Source organism: Lygodium microphyllum, chromosome 26 (assembly GCF_053477565.2).
Source record: "Lygodium microphyllum isolate KBCC chromosome 26, Lygodium_microphyllum_v1.1.10, whole genome shotgun sequence".
Classification (NCBI taxonomy): Eukaryota; Viridiplantae; Streptophyta; class Polypodiopsida; order Schizaeales; family Lygodiaceae; genus Lygodium; species Lygodium microphyllum.
The window spans coordinates 109,961,871-109,982,960 of record NC_141160.1 but is presented as its reverse complement, the minus strand read 5'-3'; the positions used below and the strand labels follow the sequence as shown (position 1 = coordinate 109,982,960).

At 39.5% G+C, this 21,090-nt stretch overlaps 1 protein-coding gene and 1 long non-coding RNA gene across 3 annotated transcripts; both read right to left on the bottom strand.

Annotated features, from left to right (window-relative positions):
• Positions 1-2,896: 2,896 nt before the first annotated feature.
• On the bottom strand, positions 2,897-5,664 carry LOC148013672 (uncharacterized). The gene is made up of 3 exons (XR_015688953.1): positions 5,537-5,664; positions 3,449-3,596; positions 2,897-3,021 (listed from the first exon to the last, which is right to left on the bottom strand). It is a non-coding gene; the product is annotated as an uncharacterized LOC148013672 (long non-coding RNA).
• A 1,107-nt stretch (positions 5,665-6,771) lies between these two features.
• Positions 6,772-13,182, bottom strand: LOC148013671 (kinesin-like protein KIN-5D). 2 transcript variants are annotated; one of them, XM_087668588.1, is made up of 23 exons: positions 12,853-13,182; positions 12,221-12,338; positions 11,942-12,100; positions 11,518-11,858; positions 11,291-11,429; positions 11,090-11,187; positions 10,835-11,015; positions 10,693-10,762; positions 10,481-10,557; positions 10,336-10,389; positions 10,143-10,223; positions 9,909-10,020; positions 9,730-9,816; positions 9,457-9,632; positions 9,211-9,372; positions 9,006-9,113; positions 8,604-8,762; positions 8,432-8,515; positions 8,142-8,347; positions 7,886-7,987; positions 7,624-7,733; positions 7,392-7,543; positions 6,772-7,215 (listed from the first exon to the last, which is right to left on the bottom strand). In XM_087668588.1, the coding sequence occupies exons 1-23, from the start codon at positions 12,954-12,956 to the stop codon at positions 6,967-6,969; spliced, it is 3,129 nt and encodes a 1,042-aa protein (XP_087524714.1). In that variant the 5' UTR covers positions 12,957-13,182; the 3' UTR covers positions 6,772-6,966. The 2 variants fall into 2 exon arrangements, with proteins under 2 accessions (XP_087524714.1, XP_087524715.1); XM_087668589.1 differs by having other exon boundaries at positions 6,773-7,215; positions 10,835-10,991; positions 12,853-13,181.
• Between the last annotated feature and the right edge of the window lie 7,908 nt (positions 13,183-21,090).

Here is a 21,090-nt window from a genome sequence, read left to right as displayed (position 1 = left end):
TTGCAAGGATGGCAACCGTAAGAGCAGTCATTGCTATGGCTGCATCAAAGGGATGGTCTTTACATCAGATGGATGTAAAGAATGCCTTCTTGCATGGTGATTTGCAAGAAGAGGTCTATATGGAGCAACAACCAGGTTATGTGCATGCTGTTCATCCTGAGTTTGTTTGCAGGTTGAAGAAAGCCTTGTATGGCTTGAAGCAAGCACCTAGAGCATGGTCTGACAAGATAGGACAGTATCTTGTCACTATTGGCTTTCAGATTTCCAAGGCAGATTTCTCACTTTATGTGAGAAAAACAGAGAAAGGTATTATGCTACTTGTCATTTATGTTGATAATTTGATTATGACAAGTGACAGTGATGAAGATATCATTCATGTGAAAATGCTATTGAAGCAGAAGTTTGAGATGAAGGATTTGGGAGAGCTGCGTTATTTCTTGGGCATTGAGGTGATTAGATCACCAAGTGGGATACAGCTCTTGCAGAGGCAGTATGTATTGGACATACTGTCCAAATATGGGATGACAGGCTGTAAGCCTATTTCAGTTCCTTTGGAGCAGAATGTGAAGCTGAGCACAGATGCAGGTGAGCTTCTGGAAGACCCTACTATGTACAGACGCATAGTAGGAAGTTTGATTTATATGACTATTACCAAGCCAGATTTGAGCTATGCTATTGGATTGGTAAGTCAGTTTATGCAGGCTCCAAGGAAACCACATTTGGATGCGGCTAGACGCATACTCAGGTATGTGAAGTCCACATTGCAGTATGGACTATTTTATGAGACTGGGGTTCAGATACAGTTGCATGGATACACTGATGCTGATTGGGCTGGTAGTATTTCTGATAGACGATCTACCAGTGGATATGTGTTCTCTTTTGGGAGTGCTGCAGTCACTTGGAGCAGCAAGAAACAGCCTACAGTTGCCTTGTCGAGCACAGAGGCTGAGTACAGGGGTGCAGCAATAGCTGCATGTGAGGTAGCTTGGTTGCATAAGCTACTTTATGATATGCATCAGTCTACAGATGGACCAGATGTCATTTATTGTGACAACATGAGTAGTATACACTTGGCAAATAACCCAGTCTATCATGCTAGAACAAAGCACATTGAGGTGCATTATCACTATGTGCGAGAGAGGGTTTTACTAGGTCTTATTGATCTAGTTTATGTCAGCACAAAGGATCAGGTAGCTGACATATTCACGAAGGCATTGGGCGCAGAGAAGCTGCGCAAGTTCAGAGACCTGCTTGGTGTGTAGGAATTGGGATTGAGCTCGAGGGGGAGTGTTGAGATATCGAGCTCCACTCGTGATACGCCAGGGTGACCGTTGTGTATTTATGTCACCGACTTGTCAGTTGCAGACGCGGTTGGTACACCGCCCATGAATAATAGCTATATGATAGCTATCCTTATCTACTCTAGTTCGTGGCTCAGTTAGTATGCCACCTAGTTAGTTGAGTTTGGTTTGAGACCCATATATAGGGTTCTTCTATTTCTTTGTACTTGAGTTCTTTTGGCTTACACAACTAAGAAGAGGAAAACTGTTTTCAGCCTCCACCCTTGTGTGTATTCCCCCATTGTGCAAGCAAGAAAGCTTCAAGTGAGACTCCTTCCTTCTCTCCCACATTCTTGACATATAAGTCTTTGGCTGCCCTCTTTCCTCCACTTTCACATCAAGCCTTTCCATCTTGGAATTAATCTCCGTTAAATTAAGATGGAGATCCCGCATGCTCTTGATCAGCTCGTCCATGACATCCTTCTTTGGAGGTGGAACAACAGGATTTCTTAGTTGCTCGGCCATAGAAACGGGAGGTCGAGATACATGAACATGCTTTTTTATGGACTCAGATGGTGCAGAGGTAGAATCCTACCTTAGACTCATCCGCTCTCTCCGAGCAATCATATTAACTGCTTCAGTGACATCACCCCAAGCAGACTTCAATCCCGTCTCAGAGTCAAGTTCTTCAAGCCAATCGGTCAGCTTCTCTTAAAGAAGAGGATCCGCAGCCTTCAGAAACAATTCAATCTTCTGGCTCTCCATACTTTGCTGATCATCAGGATCTAGCTGAGCAAATTTGCTTTCAAATTCGCGGTGAAGAGCAGTGGCAGCTAGTCCCTTATTGGGCCTCAACCCATTCAGTGAAGATTTTCTTCGTCATAAGGCCAGAATCTTCAAGAAAGAATTCTTCTCGAAAAGCCTTCTTGAATACAGACCATCCCGTATCTTTCTGAAAAAGACAATGAATCCGGTCTTGGAGGCCATGCACGGCCAAACGAGCAAAGTATCGGCTCCAAGCATGATGAGGGACCCCAAAGAAGACCATCTTGTCAGTATAGAGGCGGATAAAAGAGGACACATTTTTCCCATTAAATTGCTTGAGCTCCTGCCCAACTGCCTCCAAAGCTTTAATGGCAGCAGCATCACTCCACTCTTCATCTTGCCTCCGTTGTTACTGCAGTTACATCTGCTGCTGTTGAAATTGCAATTGTTGTTGTTGGTTCTCTTGCATCAAACGAACCAACTGTTGCAAGGCATCTCTTCCCGAACCTGATGATTCTCCCATTGTGCTTTCTCTTCTGCAGCCGACCTTCACGTCGGGTTCACCAATGTCGTCATGTTGGGGGTCGAAGGTCTACCACCGGGGTTTAGAGCAGAAGAGGATTGAGAGATTCAAAGGGGAGAGAGGAAAAAGATTGGGGTTTGATGGATTCTTGGGTTATGGAGAGAGTAGATGAGATAGAGAGTAACCAATATCTTACATAGCCGTGTCATACAAGTTTACCATAATAAACTTAGATCCGATTACATCAATAACCATGAGGTTTATGTATAGATCTATATCAGATTTTGTTTCATTTCCTACAACAAATTCAAGCTCTAATGCCCTCCATTTCATGAAGATACATGTATTGAGACTTCAAGATACAAGGTATAGAGAAATAGAACTCATTACAACTGACATAGAGTCCCAAGGATGATAAAAATCCATCAATAGAACCACAAATGTACTTCAGCCCTGCATTAAAACAGTAATTTCCAATCCTCAAACTTGACTCAAAAATGTATACAAACTCATGGAAAAGTCTCTCATTACAATCTCAACCAATGCACTATTGTTTCGGGAGCATTGTCTACACAAGGAAGTGATTAGATTTTAAGAAACCCCTTCAAATGAATAAGTTTTAATGGCTGCCCTGTTTATGACCGTTTTGGGAGAGCCTATTCAGCCCATACATTGGCAAAAAATCACCTCTTGACTTGCCCCAAAGTCACTCAAGTACTTGGGCACAAGAAGGGCTTCAATAGTACACGAATATGGTAAGAGAATGGAAGAAGACGCTCCTAAGAGTAGGTTGAATACTTTTTCTCTGTTTATCCCTTTCATGGACTGTCATACAACTCATTTTCGTGATACCAAATGGATGGGCAAAAAGGATCCTTACCTTCTTTGTTTGTATCTCCTCTTTATCTTCAGTTTGCTTTGTGTTTGCATGCTTTGGAGCATTCACCATAGTTTTCAACTCTCCCTCCATCTTCCACATGTGTGTAGGTCCGAAAAATGCGCCGCAAAACGTGGGATGCATTCCTCTTCTTCTTCCATACAAAAAAGAGTTAACATAAGTCATATACAAGTCATATAAGTCCTGTACAACTATTACTCCGTGTCTCTTGTGGACCTAGTCAACTTTGGAGTGCTCTTGACAACAGTTGGATCTTCCAAGCTAATGAACTTCATAAATCAATGTGACATAGCCTGTAAACTATCAATTACCACCTGTTGATCAAGTTTAAGGTCCTCATATACACTATCATTGCTATTTTTCTTGATACAAACTGAAAATTGCATGCCAAGTTACAAAGGAACTTATGAGATTAAATGACATCTAAGTTAAATGTAAGGAAATAATGACTGAATTATGTATGAAAGTTTCTTATGTGGATCCTAATGAAGTTCTTCTGCAAACATAAGAACTCCATGTTTTATGCCATGAACAGAAAACCCTTTGACAGCGTTCATCACCCACGGTTGGCACCGTGATCCCCCACAATCAAACCACCACCTTTGCTTGCAAGAATGCACTTTACTAGAAAAGATAATAGAAAGCAAAATAGCTTTGAGAATGAAAGAGTACTTGTATAATGTTGACACAAGGCACGGGTGGAGGGAAGAACACCCAAGCGTTTGCAAGATGATAAGTTGTTACAATGCTTCTTGTGAGTTTGACCTCTTTCATAGCAATAATGAGAAGATGATCTCGAGCCCCCAGCTAGATCATCACCCTGTTGCTAAAACCAACATGACCTTTTCATAAGAAGACGACAACCAGACCGTCGCCCTACTACTCGTCTTCAATGGCACCAACCCTCTCACCTTCGCCTGCCTCACCGTCGGCAATGCATGTTGTCAAACCATTCAACAATACCCACTCAATACTAGTGCTGACAACCAGTAATATTCTCTCTCTCTCTCTCTCTCTCTCTCTCGCTATAGCCACCTGAAGCATGTCATGTGGGCATGCCTGGAAGCGTGGTCCCATTTTGCTCGCCATCGAGCTAATTCACCGTTTGGCCATCCTCCATAGCCAAATCCACCCACACCTCATACAGCATGTTGTTCTCCAACACGATCAGCAACTCACCCTTACAGAGGACCATGCCCATGCTTGCGAACCCTGTCCTTCGATCCATGTCTATCATCCCTAGGGCGTATGCAAAGATTAAAGATAGATATGTTAGAAGGGAAGAAGGTATGAGGAAGAAGATAGCAAAGGTCTTCTGGGGACCTGCGGCAGCCCTTTCAGGTCTAGACAATTCACTGTGTAAGAAGGAAAGAAGGTATGAGGGCGAGGAAGAAGAAGATAGCAAAGGTCTTCTGGGGACCTGCAGCAGCTCTTTCAAGTCTAGACAGTTAAATCCTTTCGAGCCGAAGGCAATATACTGATTTGCTCGGCTATGGCTGCATTAAGCTTTTGCTACATACAATGTAAGCAACAATGGCCTACACCATCGTCCACATTCGTTTTATCATAACCACCCACCCCTCGATCGACCCTCAGACATTGATGGCGTCTCTCTCTCTCTCTCTTTCTCTCTCAATGGCTACAAGAGCCTGAGGTTCAGGTTCGTGCTTTTCAGGTTCATGCTTATCCCAATTCATTTCAGGTTCGTGTCCTCCTGCTCTCCCTCTCTGCAATCCCTCCCGTGACAGTTTGTCTCTATTTGTGGGCTCTATGGACCTATGAATGCATGTATGCTCCCAAGCTATCATCACTTTTTTACCTTAACCTAAAGTATTTTACCTTAACCTAAGCTTCAATAGTAGCACTTAAAAACTGATCCGTATTTGCTTTAGTTTCTTTGTTGCAGAAATGAGGGAGTAACCTAGAAGATAATCAAAGGAAAGAAAAATATTGCTAACCATAGCAGCTTGCTTCACTACGGCCGAGCAAAACTGTAATGAAAAGCCAAATCAGTGATAATGACATGCTGTCAGACATCAGAGGGATTGGCAATCAAATTAGTGGACTTACCTGATGGACTTGCAATGACTGTGGGAGGTGAACACCGCCATAGCTCCTCCATTTTGTAGATTGTATCACCACAAATCTACCCGGGTGTATCAAATGTCTTACATGTGCTTCAGCTAAGCACCAAGCATATTGTTAGTATGCCCCGTCCCCTTTTTTTAGGGATTTTGTTATCTTGTATCTTACTGCAACCTGGATTTTGCAATCTAATTAGTACACTCGTCACTCGTGTATTCTATAAATTCTATAAAATCTATAAATTTTATTTTCGTGAGAAAATTCACAAGATTTATATTTTAAGGAGTATGATCTTTTTTTAGAAAAAATTCAAGTTTTGCAATCCAATCGATACAAACTTTTTCCATTTTCGTCACATACTTTCCCATTTTTATTTTCATGAGAAAACTCATCTCTTTTCTATTCTTATCATACGAGTCTCTATTTTATTTACCATCCTTTGTTATAAGTTCTTTTTCAAAGTATGGCTCGAGATGTTTTGAATGCCTGCCACATATGGTTGGTATCAACTTAGTTAGGTCCCTCTAATATACATTCAATTTATTTTTTTTTCGAACTATGGCTTCGGATGTTTTGAACGCCTACCACATAGGTTTGGTATCAGCTTAGGTAGATCCATCTATTATAAGTTTAATAGAGTAATAGATTAATCGATAATAGATAAGACCACCCGAATGGAAAAAGAACCCATAATTTGATCATAATTTTTCATTCTCCCCCTCGTTGCAGTCCTCGTTAAGGATCAAGCTTATTTTGGACCCTTTTCCCTTGCATTTATTCTGCTGGTCAGCTGTGTCTTGTTTCTCTGCACTCCCGTAGAAAATCATTGGAGAAAAAGCGGTTGTTTCTGCCCGTGTATTGCCCATAAATGTAAGGTCCATAAGCATTCTTGGATTGCATGTAGGGGCTCAATACCCGCTTAACATCAGTATTACTTTAATACATACAGCATAGGACACCATGTTGAGTGTTGGAGCTGCGTATGGCTCAGTGGTATCCCTACCAATTGTGGATTGCCTTTGAGGATAACATGGCTGCAAATAAGCCCCTGTTTTGGGCTAAAACATCCCTTGGTGCTTCTTCAAAAATAAGTCTTCCCACCTAGTTGAGATCCAAGCACAATCAGTAAGATAACACGAAAATCTTGACTAGAATCAGCATTGAGATTTCAAAGATGTAAGTACGATCTGAATCGATTGTGGAATTTGTAGCAAATAGAAAACTGTGCAACAAAGTAATGCATCTCATAGGCAGTTTATACTCGAATATGTTACAGATACTCATTCAAGAAGGCTACTGCTGTACACTCCAGAAGGAAAGCTTTTGAACTTTTCGCTTAAGCTTCATCATCAAAAGCTAACCCTCCAGTATAATGCAAGAACTTGCTATAAATTAGGTTACAAGCATAGGAGTGGCTAGTTCACAGTGGTGAGTGGAACCCGACCATCCTTCAAAAGTGAAGAATCTGCAAAGATAGGGATTTTGCTTTCCCTTGAAAGGCTTTTCTGCAGGTCAGTTCTTTCACCAGCCACAGAACTACTGCTTGCTTCTTGAAACTCGAGAAGCATCTTCTGAACTTCTGGAGACCGCAGGGCTTCTATTGAGTCCTTGCTAGGCACTTCAATTTCCCTCCTCTTTGGTGTGGTACAAGATGGCTTATCTTCCTGAAAATGCAGAAAGCGAATTTCACATTCCAATTTTGCAGGCTTTTTCTTTTCTTAACTTGTTAAATATTAGCACTCTGTAGAACAGCATCAGAAGCTTATATTTTCTCACATGCAGATGCAAGCAAGCTCCTAAAAGAGACCAATGAGCTAGCAAAGGCCTCAACTGAACTTACCATGTACTCCTTGTTGAGACATCTATCAGCAAGATTTTCGATGTCCAGTGTGCCAGAGTTGTGACATATTTGGAAGTTCATCAAAGCACTGGACTGGCTTGAGCAGCTCAACAGCAATGTTTTACCAGCACTTTTGTCATTGTTCAGACAATCTGCATCAGATGGCCATTTTTTTATAAGATATAGTCTAATAGTGCTTCCAAGGTGTTGAATGGTTCAGCCTGTAGCCTACCTTCAATGCATTCTGATATTTTAGAGCAACCATCCTCAATATCTGATCCAATGGACGCATTGGACTCCCCAAACTTTGCTAATAGTAGCTCATTATTCTGCACCCCTTCCCTAAAAGATGATAAACATAGCATGATTAAATGTAAGTTGACAATAGGTAAAAGAACTGATATCCCTCAGTACTACTGCTTACAGGCTTAAGCATAAAAGGTTAGCAGATACACTACAAAGTATCTGGTAGAGAAGCTTAAGCAGATCCATACTTGACAATGGAGTCCACTTTACTGAGGTTCTTCCTTTCCAGCTGCTGCAGGGAATCTTGTGCTCCTTTCCACTTGTCTCCAGCTGTGGTTGTGCTCTCAACACTGAGTACAATGGAAAACATGAAGTCTTGTTATACCCCAAAAAAGAGGCAACATGGATGTTATATTTGTCGAGACAGAAAGTGCAATTGAACTTGACATACCAACATTTGGTAATAATAACTTGAATACTTTCCCACGCACTTAACTACCATACCATGCTTGGAGGAGCTTTTGGAACTGAGACTGCTTGGCTGCTAAACCAGCAGAATGATCAGCATAGCCAGCTTCAGCCTGGTTCATGTATCCCTGCCATTTCATTCTAGCCTTTGATGAGATAGCATGCATGTCAAGCATGCCTTGCTCCATATCCTTGAAATCCTTAACTCCGTTGCCAAGCAAATTTGTCAATTTAGATTTCACCTGCAGTTTGTAGGATATATATTCAATGTAGAGAGGGAGGTACAAACAACTAGAAATAAAGTATCGTAATTCACAGATACTTACTAGCTCTGATTTCCTGCTAGTTGCAGCGGCCAACATTTCTGAAATTTTTGCAATCATTTCTTGCTCCTCCTTTCTGGAGCATTCCTAAAGTAAAGAATAGAGATCAAATACTCTGGCAGGCAAAAAGTTCAGTAAACTTAAACAGAAACGTATCTCAAGCTCCAATCTCAACCTGATAAGTTTCCTCAAGCTCCTTAAGGCTTTCTTGCTGAGTCTGATGGCTAACGTACAGAGACTTGCATAACTCTGTGGTGCTTTTTTCTAGATTTATGAAGAACTCCACAGTCACATTAGATATGGCCCTTGAGGCTTCAATGCTTTGTAAAGCTCCCTGTAACCCAGAAATATTATTTGATAAAGCTTTCAAAAGCTGAGAACAGTAGAGGGTCTAACATACTAGAAAAGAGACAGGTGTGTTTCATGCTAGTTCACATGAAGGATGGCAAATGCTCATACTATAACCATAGAGTGTTCCAAATGTAGTATAATTCTAAACGGAAGGACACTTTTCTCAATTATTCAGACCATTATGAGCAAGTGCTTTATTGAAGTGGACTGTGAAACGAGATACAACCTTTTGCAGTTGCTGTGTGAAGCTTAAGATCTCCCTCTCTTGGTTGTGAAGAGCTGTTTGAAGGTCTCTAAGTACTATCTCTCCCTCTGATACAGCTGTTGAAAGAAGCTGTGAATAATCAAGGAGTCGCAAGTTATAACCACTCCAATTCAGTTGGACCTTCAAAGCTATACATAGGGCCATTCATTTCACGCTTGCAACTTACCTCCTCTAATGCAGAGGAATGAGCAGAAACAGTAGCATTCAATCTTTCAAATGTGACCGACGACCCTCTCTCATGAGAATGAATCATGTCACTGAGGCCTTCCAAACCAGAACAATAGAAATCCTTCAAGTTCAAAACCCTTTTCTTCAAACCTTCAGAAACCTGCAGAAAACAACAAGATACATTACCAAGAATTTCAGAACATGTGATGACTTTTAGTTGCTAGCTCATTTAAATAAAACCAACCTCCTCTTTGCTCGCTACAAAGGATTTCAGCTGCTCCTCCATATTGTGAAACTGATGCTGTTGGTGTGTAACAGAGCTTGCAACAGTTGAGCAAAGAGTTTCAAGCTGTTGGCGGAGGTTAGTATAAAAACCCTGCACCAGCTTCTGGTTTTGACTCTCTATATTATCCTTACGATCTGAAAGCGAAGAACTGAATTAGAAAGGATCAAGAGCTGAATAGAAAAAGCTGATATACACAGAACTTGACAATAACCAAGTGTAAAAAGCTTCTACCAATTTTAAGGTGCAGGCCTGTTATGTCATGTGAGGCATTCTCCAAGTCTGTTTGAAAACCAAAAGCCTTCTCTACAAGAATGTTTTCTGCATCATGAGGAGAAATTCTTTAAGCATTTTCACGTGCAATTAGGTGCACATAGACCTAACCAATGAAAGCACACAGCTTCCGATCTTACCTGACAACTGTAGTTTACTTATAATATATTCTCTTTCCTCGATTGCATAGTGGGCTTCTTTAATTTTTTCTTCAGCATCAGATAACGAGTCCTCAGTTTGCTCGAGTCTATTCTGTAACATGTTGAACGAATTCAGCTTTCGAGGAAATGATTTTGACACTACAAAATGGAAAGCCCTAACATCTAGTACAGAGCAGTAAAGCGATTATTCAACATAACTTTCTGTTTTCAAACCTGTGTTTCATCTAGTTTCTTTGTTAAGTATTCACAGAGTTCTTGCTTAGAATCCATCGATGCTTGCATCTCCTCCAGTTGCTGCACACGTTATGCGGCAAGTAAAATTAGAGTATACTCTCAGAAATTCCCGTGCAGTTTCAATTTTGAACCAACGAACAAACTTCTAAAACTTGTCCAATGACAAAAAAACCTTGTCCTTAGCCTGAATCTCAGCCTCCATTAGTTCAAGCTTGTCTGACATGGCCTGAAACGACAAAACACTCTTATCTTCAGAATGCACATAAAAGATCAGATCATCCGCAAGCTCCATCCAGACAATCGCAAACTAGTATAACCTTCTTTTCAGCTTCTTCCTGTAAATACCGTTCTCGGGGAAGATAGATTCCATTCCTTTCACGAGCAGCCAGCACCTCTGTTTCACCAAGCTAGTGTGTATTACTTCCATTTCCCACAATTTGCGGCTGTGAAATACCATTTCAATTACTCAACAGAACAAGGGCTAACGATTTAAAGAGGAAACGGTTGATTGATTGGGAAAGAGAATAACCTGTTTTAAGCTTCTCTATGTCCAAATATAGTTCCTTAAGTAGAGCCGACTTCATCACCTTCTGGTTCAACTGCAAACGAAGCAGACGCAAGTGAGTCTCTCCCAATAGGTAACCAAAAACAGGTCAGGATAAGGTCCAAACCTCAGGTTTGTTCTTGATACTCTTGGCGCGGTAAGCATAGTCGAGAGTGCTCAACGTTTCATCTAGACATTGAACAGAAGGAGAAATAGTTGCTATGATGCATGTTTTGGTTTTCCCACCCAGTGACTCTCGAAGAAGCCTTGTAAGCTTACTATCCCTGGTGGCACCAGAATAGAATTTCCTGCTATCAAGGCTAGTAAAAATATCGACTCTACTAGTGATGAAACGCAATGTAGGGGCCATCATTCTGCTCACCTATAGGGCACATGCCCTAAGTGTTCCACAAGGGCAGTGATCACACGGCCAAGGGTCAGCAAACTCTTGTTGATCTCTCCAGCTTCACGAGCTCGGCCCTGCAAAACTGGAGATTAATAGAATGCAGCGAAGTTACCCTCCATGCTCAGCTCATAATGCTTCTAACAGCTGTTTGTCCATCTTGAACGTGACGATGCATACCTCTCGAGCACCTGATCGGCTGATGTTTTCAGACCCAGCCAGGTCCACCAGATTGAGCCTGCCACATTTGATGAGTTCCTCCCCGCCCAAACTGGATTCTTTGATGTGGACAATGATGGAAAAAATCGAATGCGATCGACTGAAGAAAAGAAAGCACACGTCATCTGATGATTGTTTGCCAAATCTTAGACGATTCGACATCGTTGATTTGTGGAAAATACACCTGCCTGCTCTGTTTGTTCAGCAATGTCTCTGCTGTGCGACGCTTGGCAGAACCCCTTTCAAGCAGGTTGAAGATTTCATTTGCACTATAAACCACTTCCTCCTCCAGGCCTCTCACCAACACTCCCCCTTTACCGTCCTCCATTAGAGCCAAGGGCTTCCGCTGCTTGTCTTCGATCGACTTGGACACATCATCAGTTGCAAGGAGATCCATAAGCTCTTCATTATAGAGCTCCAAAAATGTTACTTTCATGCTATATTCAGCATGTTGGCTCTCCAATATGTTGAATATTTGCTCGACAGCACGAGGGATCACTCCTGCATCAACGGGGAGCTCCCCTGTACTCTGCAATTTGACAGTCACCATTCGCCTCTTCTCAATTGATCTACATCATAAGCAATGTACATAAAAGCTTCCTTAATGATTACCTTCGATTTCCTGCTTGCACCTTCCATGGTGTAAGTTTTACCAGTTCCAGTCTGTCCGTAGGCGAAAATGGTGCAATTAAAGCCTTCAAGAACTTCATTAACGATCGGAGATATAGCCTGATCGTAAAGATCCCTCTGCTGAGCTTGCTGGCCAAATACCTGGCGGGAACAGATGGAAATGCTTCTGCGGGATCAGCTTAAAGATATCATCAATTTAACAAACTATTGCATGAAGTACAGGAGAAACATGACTTAGAACTGCAACTCGATTAAACAGGCCTTGTCAAAAGTAAATGTGCGATCGATGAGCTTGGTGTTCACTATAACTTCACGCCGAGCTTCATTGCAAAGGATGACTTGAGGTGCATTGACTCGAAGCTCCTCTTCGTTGAAAGGTCTGCATCAAAGGACCCGCGCAAAGCGCAAGACACAACAAAACAGGTGAGTCACAGGAAGATCAGTGAGAAATGAGGTAGACAAAGGAGTAAGAACAAGATTGAACGTCAATGTTGCAAATCATTGCAAGATAAGAACAAGATTGAACGTCAATGTTGCAAATCATTTCATCTTACATAAGAAGGTCGTTGATCGAGTAAGAATCTCAGTAGTCAGTAGAATTAAGACTAAACAACAACCAATATTGCTCAGTATTTCATCTTATCTATCAGCGATCCACTAATGAGTTGTATAAAACGGCAATAGAGTAGGACTGAGCAAGATTGCAAAGCATGAATGAAAATGAGGCTGAAATGCTGGTGAGTAGCTGTTCAATTAGATTGAAACAATCAATGTCTCAAAGCATCGAATGAGGCTGAAATGGTGGCGAGTATCTTATTAATCAGATTGAAACAATAAAAGTTGCAGAGCATTGATGAAATTGAAATGCTGGCGAGTAGCAATGTGAGACAGACCTGCAGCGGAGGAGGACTTGAACATTGACGCCTTTATCTTTCTCTTTCTCGCTGCGGGAAGAGGCAGAAGAGGCGGGGCTGGCGGGGAAGAGAGGGGAGGGCATGGTAGGGGAGATGGAGGGGAAGCGGATCGGCGAGGGAGGGGAAGCCAGGTACAAAATGGACTAGAGCTGATGGAGAGAGAGAGAGAGAGAGAGAGAGAGAGAGAGAGAGAGAGAGAGAGAGAGAGAGAGAGAGAGAGAAGCAGAAGGAGAAGCAGCAGCAGCAGAGAAGAGAGAGAGAGCCGGAGAGCATAAGCCAAATCGGGGAAGAAGGCCTGTTTATGCAAACGACATAAAACTCACCCTCGTTGATGACGAGAGCTGAGAGCGCCTTACTGCCACCCTTTACCGCCGGTCACCCTGCCTCATCTCCACCTTGTATCGCCAGTCACCCGGTCAAGACCACCCTTTGCTTTGCCTTTTACCTCCCCATCGTTCTCGCCCTGACCTCGGTGTGAATGTACGCCTCTCATCAGGCCCAAGTGTAAATTATCCCCTTGCAGCCTTTTGCTCCTGCCCAGCTAACTCCCCATGATCTACCATCCCACTCAACAGCACTCCCCCAGGCTCTTTTGTCCCTCCTTTACCTAACCTTTTCTTCACCTTTCCTTGCTTCACACAAAATGAAGTGCTTTGGTTGAGCTTTCGCTTACTTGCACCTTTCTCGAACTCGTAAGCACGGATAGAAACTTAAGAGTGTGAGAGAACATAACATGCGTACCGGAACAAGGGTGCACAAATTGTGCATTGCCATTTGCAAGGAACAAGTTCACCTGATAGCCTTTTGGCAAGCGACTAACAAAAACCAAGAATGTTTTGTTCATATCCTTTGAGGTGCCCAAGAGTGATTTCGAAAGAGAGAGAGAGAGAGAGAGAGATTTCAAGTACTAGTGAGCTTTGATTGACTTGATTTAATTCAATTACTCTATCTAACACAACTACCATTAAATATCACTAGTTGGCCTAGTTGACAATGTCAGGTATGCTTGTTAATCGCACTTTGCACAGTTGGCTTCATGTTTTTTTGAGCAAAGGGAAGCAACCGTGTTATCCCTTTGATCACTTCCCTTCAATCACAAAGAATAGAACAAACAGCACACTTCATGTGCAACAAGTGGCACGTTGCATGTAATAACCTACTCTTTTTAGCAACATGAAACTATGATAGACATTCTTAGATGCTACACATAGGTTTCATAAGAGTCAAACAATTAAGCCATACGGTACTTTTGATATATTCATTCTCATTACCTTCAAACAATGGCTAACATATAGGTGTTAGTCTAAGAATATGTTTACCAAAGCTAATGGCAAATTTGGACGCATAAGCATAGGGGCTACTTTTGCTTTTTTATTGAGTGACAAGGGAATAGTATGGCTCAAAACTTCCTCATGTGCCCCAAAATTATAATGCCTAAGGAGTGGTCAAGGTTTTAATAAACATTTCAATAAGAGGCCTCAAGATGAATAGCTTGCATAAACAAATGTAGAGAAAGGGTGATGAACTTACAATCGGCATGTCAATCATCAAACTATTCACTTACATATTTAACATCAATGATTGATCCTTGTTGCACAAAGAAATGGACCATGGATACATTACACTTCTAAGACACTTTAGAGGTGTCTATTCTCTCTAGCCCTTATGTATGTAGAGGACACATATAGTGATAGATACACATAAGCTAAGCTTTGAGAGAGAGAGGGGTGGGGGGATGCAAAAAAACAGTTTAATTTACATCATGTACTTGACTTATTATTGCCCGATTAGTAGAGCACTGTGATTATAACTTTATCAAGAGGTTTACCCAAGTTGCGTTTAGAGATCCCTCATGACTTCATAGGTGGTGGTGGGTGTCATGTGTTGCCTATTCTTTGAATAATTGCTCTAATATTAAAGTCAAGTTTGCTCATTTTTAAGTGGAAAACTTAGCTCCAAATACATAAAATATGTGAGGCAAGAAGACTAACTAAAAGCAACAAAAATAAAAAAGTAAAATTGAGGTAAAATATTATCCTCCCATGATTTGAGAGCACACCAAATAAGATCTCTCTCTCTCTCTCTCTCTCTCTCTCTCTCTCTCTCTCTCTCTCTCTCTCTCTCTCTCTCTCTCTCTCTCTCTCTCTCTCTCTCTCTCTCTCTCTCTCTCTCTCTCTCTCTCTCTCTCTCTCTCATAGGGTTCATGAAAAACCAAGGTTTAAAGTAAAGTGAATTGTAAAAATCTCAAAAAAAACCTTCAAATTTTAAAGAAGAAGGTTTAAAACCTTGAACCCTTGAAAACTTTTAGTTATAAAAATGGCAAATATGTGCAATGTGATTCAAAAATCCCTCCAAATTTTGAGTTAGGGGTTTTTGTATTTACTACCAAAAATGTTTTTAGTAAACACTACTCTCATATTGTAAACAAAAGTACAAATTGACTATATTAAATTGCACAAACTAGGCTTACGCATTTTCAATCAAACAAATAGCACTTTTTGACAAACCCTTCAAAAATACAATTACCATGAGAGGGTTGCGAGCAAAGGTGCTCTCAAACAAAGATGATGGAGACTCTTCGTTTTGCACAACATGGCAATACATTTTCTATGCTATGTATAGTTGTTCTATAAATTGAATAGTTGCCTTTACAAAGCAAACTTACTTACTTGAATGAGTATGAATCTAGTACAATGCAAAGACAAGATATAGTGTGAAAGTTGTAATTCACTTAAAATAGTAAAGCACTCATGCTATGCAATATGCCTTGCATGATCTAGACTCTATGCTTGTATAATAGTCATACTATCTTTTATGGGTTTCAAAACTTGAAGTTACTATGCCAAGATAATAGAATTTAATGTGGACAAAGTCCAACAATTCAAAGCCTCTCTTCTACACTTCACAAAGTCATAAAAGCTCACATGCGCACCATCAAGATTGGGGTCAAGTGAATGTGAACAAAGAACCCATATCCAAGATTAGATGGCTTAAGTTTAAAGGTCATTGCATGGTATGGTCTTAGAGAAAAAGGAGCTAAATCCAAGAAAAATATCTTCATACTTGGATGTCATTATAGGGATGAATCTAAGAATTGCTTCTTGAATAATAGTACTTAGTTGCTCAAAGGGGTGCATGCACACACGTGCGCGCGCACACAGAGTCCTCAATAGTGCTTCACTACACTTGCATTAAATAAGATAGAATGCGCCTAGTTCAGCATGTGCACAAACATGCACATGCTCACCTTGAATGCTCTCAATGTTCAACTTAAACAAAGTCTAACATGCTCCTATACCATCCTAGAATGCTCTCAATGTTCAACTTAAATAGAGACTAACATGCTCCCATATGTATAGCCATATTTAATATGTATAATCTCTATCTACACAGTCATCATGCTCCTAAGTATACAATCAAAACCAACCTTATACATGTGCATACACACACACCCTCTCTCTTCTTATTGTGTAAGAGCACTAAATCCAAAAAGCAACTACTAAGATTAAATGCTTGTTTCCCTCTATCATTTTAACTCTTCACCTTTGTTGCATTAGTCTAAAATAGCCAACCAAATCATTACTGTATGGCAAGACCTGTGCTCTCAATTCTCATGGAAAGGTGGAGAGAGGGGTAGGCAAGATGCATCACTAGCCTTAAACATTTAGGTTGCATCACCTGCTTATGAGGATGTATTTGTCTCGACAAAAAGAAATGCCCATTCTACTACAAAATGCAATGCAAGGAGCTTGGGTGCCAGTATGACATTTGGGACAGGAGCCTTCATGACCCACGAGTGAGCTGTAACTTTGTTTAGGTTGAATAGAAAGTAAGCTACTTGGCTACAAGAGATGTTGGAGAAAAAAAAGGAAGGTTGGCCCACCTCCTCTTGCATGACCAATCAAACCTTCTCGAAGTATTTGGTCAACTCCTGTGGTAAGCCACTACTTGCTACTAAAGGAAGGGTTGACATAAGAACCCAATGCAAGATGGGTAATAAGGACAATGGAATCCTAGCAAAAGGAGGACTTAAAGGGGTACATTCTGAACATGGAAAAGGCATCTTAAGAAGGCTTGGAAGGCTATCCCCTCCTATAGAATTAACACTTTACTGTGGAGAATTGTAGCAAACAAGCTAGCTACCTACCAAGGATAGGCTATCTAGGGTTTTCATGTTTCACCTTTGTGTGCCTTCTGTAGGAGGAAAGAAGAAACAGTTAAGCATGTTTTGCAGGACTATCATGAGACTTAGACCCTATGGAGGAAGATTAGGAGGACGATGGAGGAGATGAATTTACATTATGCAATTGGATAGAAGCAAATGCTATTAGGAGATAGAGGCAATCTGAACGAGGTATCCAAAAGAATATGGAATGCTCTCAGAGGAACCACCTTGCTCAATGTATGGAACCTTAGGAATAATATTGTTTTTGGTCAAACCAAACAAATGTATGTCTCTCTTGCTAGTCTCTATAATAACATCTTTGATTATGCTACCATTTTGTTGAAAAATATGGCCAAGATGGATTAGGCCCTCAAGCCTATTGTTAAGCTTTTCAAAAAAGCACAAGTTAATGTTTGTCCCCAATACTAGGGGTGATGTAAATACTTTATGAATGAAATATAATATATCGCACTACCAAAAAAAAAAAACTATTCACCTTTTTCTTCATATTTTCTTTTGACTTGTTTTCTTTCTTTTCTTCCTTCAGAATTTTCTTTTTTCATTGTCCCTCACATTCTTTTTCAAGATGTGTCCATATAAATTGTGTTTGCTAATGGTTACCAACAAAATGTTGATACTTTAAGGGAAGTTGAGTGCTCTCATTAGCAATATGCATAAGATAAATTCAAGTGAAGAGTTCACTTCAAAAATTGAAAATAAGACTTATTGAGTTTGCTATGGTTAAAAGCAAAAATGATAAATGAGGTCATTTTAAAATAAGTATTTAGACAAAAGGATCTTCAAACACATGCTTCAAAATTCTCCTTACCATCTTCTATATTGCTAAACAAAAAGATAGTATATAATATTAGTTTTAAATTTGTATTTAAGCATAAGGATTTTCAAAGAAGGCTTGAAATTTTGCCATCTATTTAGGTGTAACAAACTAATCATTGCAATTTTTTTCTCACTTTCCCTTCATTTGTATTGTTTATCCATTAGCATCAATCTCATGGGAAAAAGCCTTTTTTGTGGCTATTTGGATCTCCTACAAAAATTGACCTACTCTTGGACTATAGAGCTTGAGAAGACAATTGAAGCTATTCTAAGGAAATGTGACCAACACAAGGCACTACTTGAAAAAAGTAGGGGACAACTTGAGTTGGGAAGAATATCTTTCATCATGACCATTAAGGCTTATTTCACACAAAACAAGAAATTTAATGTGCTTCTATAATAAAGAGTAGATAGAAACTTCTATTATGCTAAAAACGAGATAAGAACTCTCAACCTTTTAAGAGCAAGAAATAACTATGATTATAATGATATTGATCAATTATAATGTATTTTTCAAAATCTAGTTTCCCCATAAGCGTAAATAGTTTTTTAATATGAAAATCGTTTCAAATGTTTATTTCTATCATACAACAACATTAGCAATTCTCATCAAATTTTGACATTGTATACCCACTATTATTTTCCGTGTATTCAAACAAGGTCTAAGACACTTTTGTGGTGCACTATAACATTAATGTTAATGTACCTTTGATTGCAAACCACAAGAGTCTCTAATTGGAATGTGCTACATTGGCAATTGATAAGAGAATAATAGCACAAGTGAAGGCCTCATGAAGTCTTGAATTAATTTGTTGTGTTTCTAGCAAGTACTCTTTTGTTATGACATGTGCATTGTGAGGGCATTGTTAAGTCTCCGAACGATGGTTGTTTTTTTTGTGCATTGGCACTACTAGGTTGTGTGTGACACGGAGTTGATATGCATAGTATGAATCTTAGATATAGCATTTGACTTACTTGTTTATTTTTAGCACTAATTTTCGAGAAAGGGATTATAATTTAGGATCAATTTAGGTATTGGTGCATTCATTGCTAGATTGATGGTGATGTGGTAGAACAAATGTTAGGTGGGTCTTCATTGAAAATTTGTTTATTTTATAAGCTACAAGGACTAATAAGTGTAGAAGGTTTATAGCTTGATTGTTTGGAAGTAAGTGAGGAAATGCAAGTGGTTTAAACCAAAAAGGAAGTGTATGATGTGAAGCAATGGGTAAGCTTGAAAAAATAATGATCACTACATTGGAGAATGTGATAATGTCTTTGAGTTAAGAAGTCTTGAAGGTGATCATGTCTTTTAATTGAGAATCTTGAAAGGAAGAACCATTAAAACATAGAGGGTACATAGGCACCCTATTACTATGTGAAAAGGGATGGTGGAGATAAAGGGAATCATTGGATGCATGAAGGGCATATACACTCGTTTTGGTCCAAGATTTAGATAAGGCTTTTTTGAGGTTTTTGTGTTGAAGATTGCATAATTTTAATGGAGTTGAAGTGTTCTGAGATGTTATGGGGCCATAAGAGTTTATCTACTAATCTAACAAAGATCAAGGTAATTTGAATAAGTCTAATAGAGATTATCTTTTCGATATGCTTAAGAATATCACTAGGATATAACATGAGAAACTTTGGTAATGAAGTAGACTTACAATTTCTAAGGAGGATAGGTTTACTAACAAAGAAAGCCAGTATAAAGATTTGAGCTTATAGGATGGCAAAGTCCTTTATAATGAGACAAATGCTATTGTTTCTCATGTACAATGGCATAAGAATCCATGAGAGGGATGTATGATAGGGGTTATTTTCGATGAGTGAACCACTATAATACTAGGCATGTCCAACTAACTACTAGGATGACATATGACATGTAGCATTTGCCTAATGGATTGAATAATAGAGCGAATGACTATATCATGGAACAAAGAAGCTTGAAAGTTTGATTGCCTAACCTATTAAGACAAGGAAGAGTAAGCTTGATTAGTGTAGAGACTAGAGGTGATCCTATGCTTGAAGAAGGTAAAGAGGAAGGGACAAAAAATAAATAATTTAGAAGAAAAAGGGGGAAAAGGAAATATATATGATAGGAGGATGAGGAGGTAGGTTTGTCTTAAAGACTAAAAGAAAACCTTGAAAGAAGTCTCAAGCCATAGGTTCCCCTTTTGAAGCATCACCATACTAGAAAGTTTGGGAGATCCCCATAAATTTGGGCAATGTAAGGTGTTTTCGTAAATCCCATTAATTTTGGGAAAATAAAGATTGCATTAAATATGAGACATGAAGTTGATACCAAAAGTACAGGGAATGTGATCCTTGAATAGTGCATTTGCTAGGATTGAGAAACCATATTCTTATGATCTTGTGTTGATTCATAAAAATAATCAATTCTAGTAAGTAGAGTTGAAAATTAAGTCATGCATAGTTAGACAATCATTGAGATGGTAGGGATGAAACTTTCTTAGAGTGATAGGGATGATGGCTTGTTGTACCTTAGCTATCAGCATATGGTTTGATGTTTATAAACACAATTCAATTTTGTGCATTGAAAATATAACAAGCTAGGATTTCCAAATGAGGATGTATTATTCAACAACCATTGAGATGGTTATTGGTGAAATAAGAGTGATAATGATGATCAATTGTGATATTTATAAGTACATTTAGAGTTGAGGCTTGAATGTCCTCTTGGATGTTGATGTTTAGAAATACCATTAGTACATTAAAAGTTAAATGATCATTGAGATGATAGTGATTATAAATTTGAAAACTCTACATATGCTTTCTAGTGTTGACATGTATGACATGTTTGGAAAAAGTAATACATTTAGGCATTAGACATTGCAAGAGATGATTGAGCTTTCTCCTACACTATTTTATGTATTTTAACATTTATCGAGGTAGCCTCTCCTTATGTTACCCATCCATAGATAATGCTATCAACATCCTCCCCATGTGATGCATTCTCTTTATTATATTGATGCATGTAAATAAAAATGTATATAACTATTTACAATGGTTAAGGGCAGGGCCAAGGCTTCGCAAAACTCAAAATCTCTATCCAGTGGCAAGTTTTTTATAAGCTATTTTAAAGACATGCCTTTTCTTTTTCAAAACCCTAAAAATAGCTGGACAATCTTTCCAAAAGCATGGAATACATTTATAGTAGCTACTTTGTTCTCTTTCTTCATTAGCACTATACT

What these genes read in the sequence shown, in the direction of transcription:
- LOC148013671 (XM_087668588.1), bottom strand. Translation starts at nt 12,956, where the DNA reads ATGCCCTCCCCTCTCTTCCCCGCCAGCCCCGCCTCTTCTGCCTCTTCC. An exon ending in AGATTCAGGCTAAGGACAAG is followed by an intron (nt 10,224 to 10,335) that starts GTTTTTTTGTCA and finishes TAACGTGTGCAG; the next exon opens with CAACTGGAGGAGATGCAAGC. An exon ending in GTCTCAACAAGGAGTACATG is followed by an intron (nt 7,216 to 7,391) that starts GTAAGTTCAGTT and finishes CTGCATTTTCAG; the next exon opens with GAAGATAAGCCATCTTGTAC.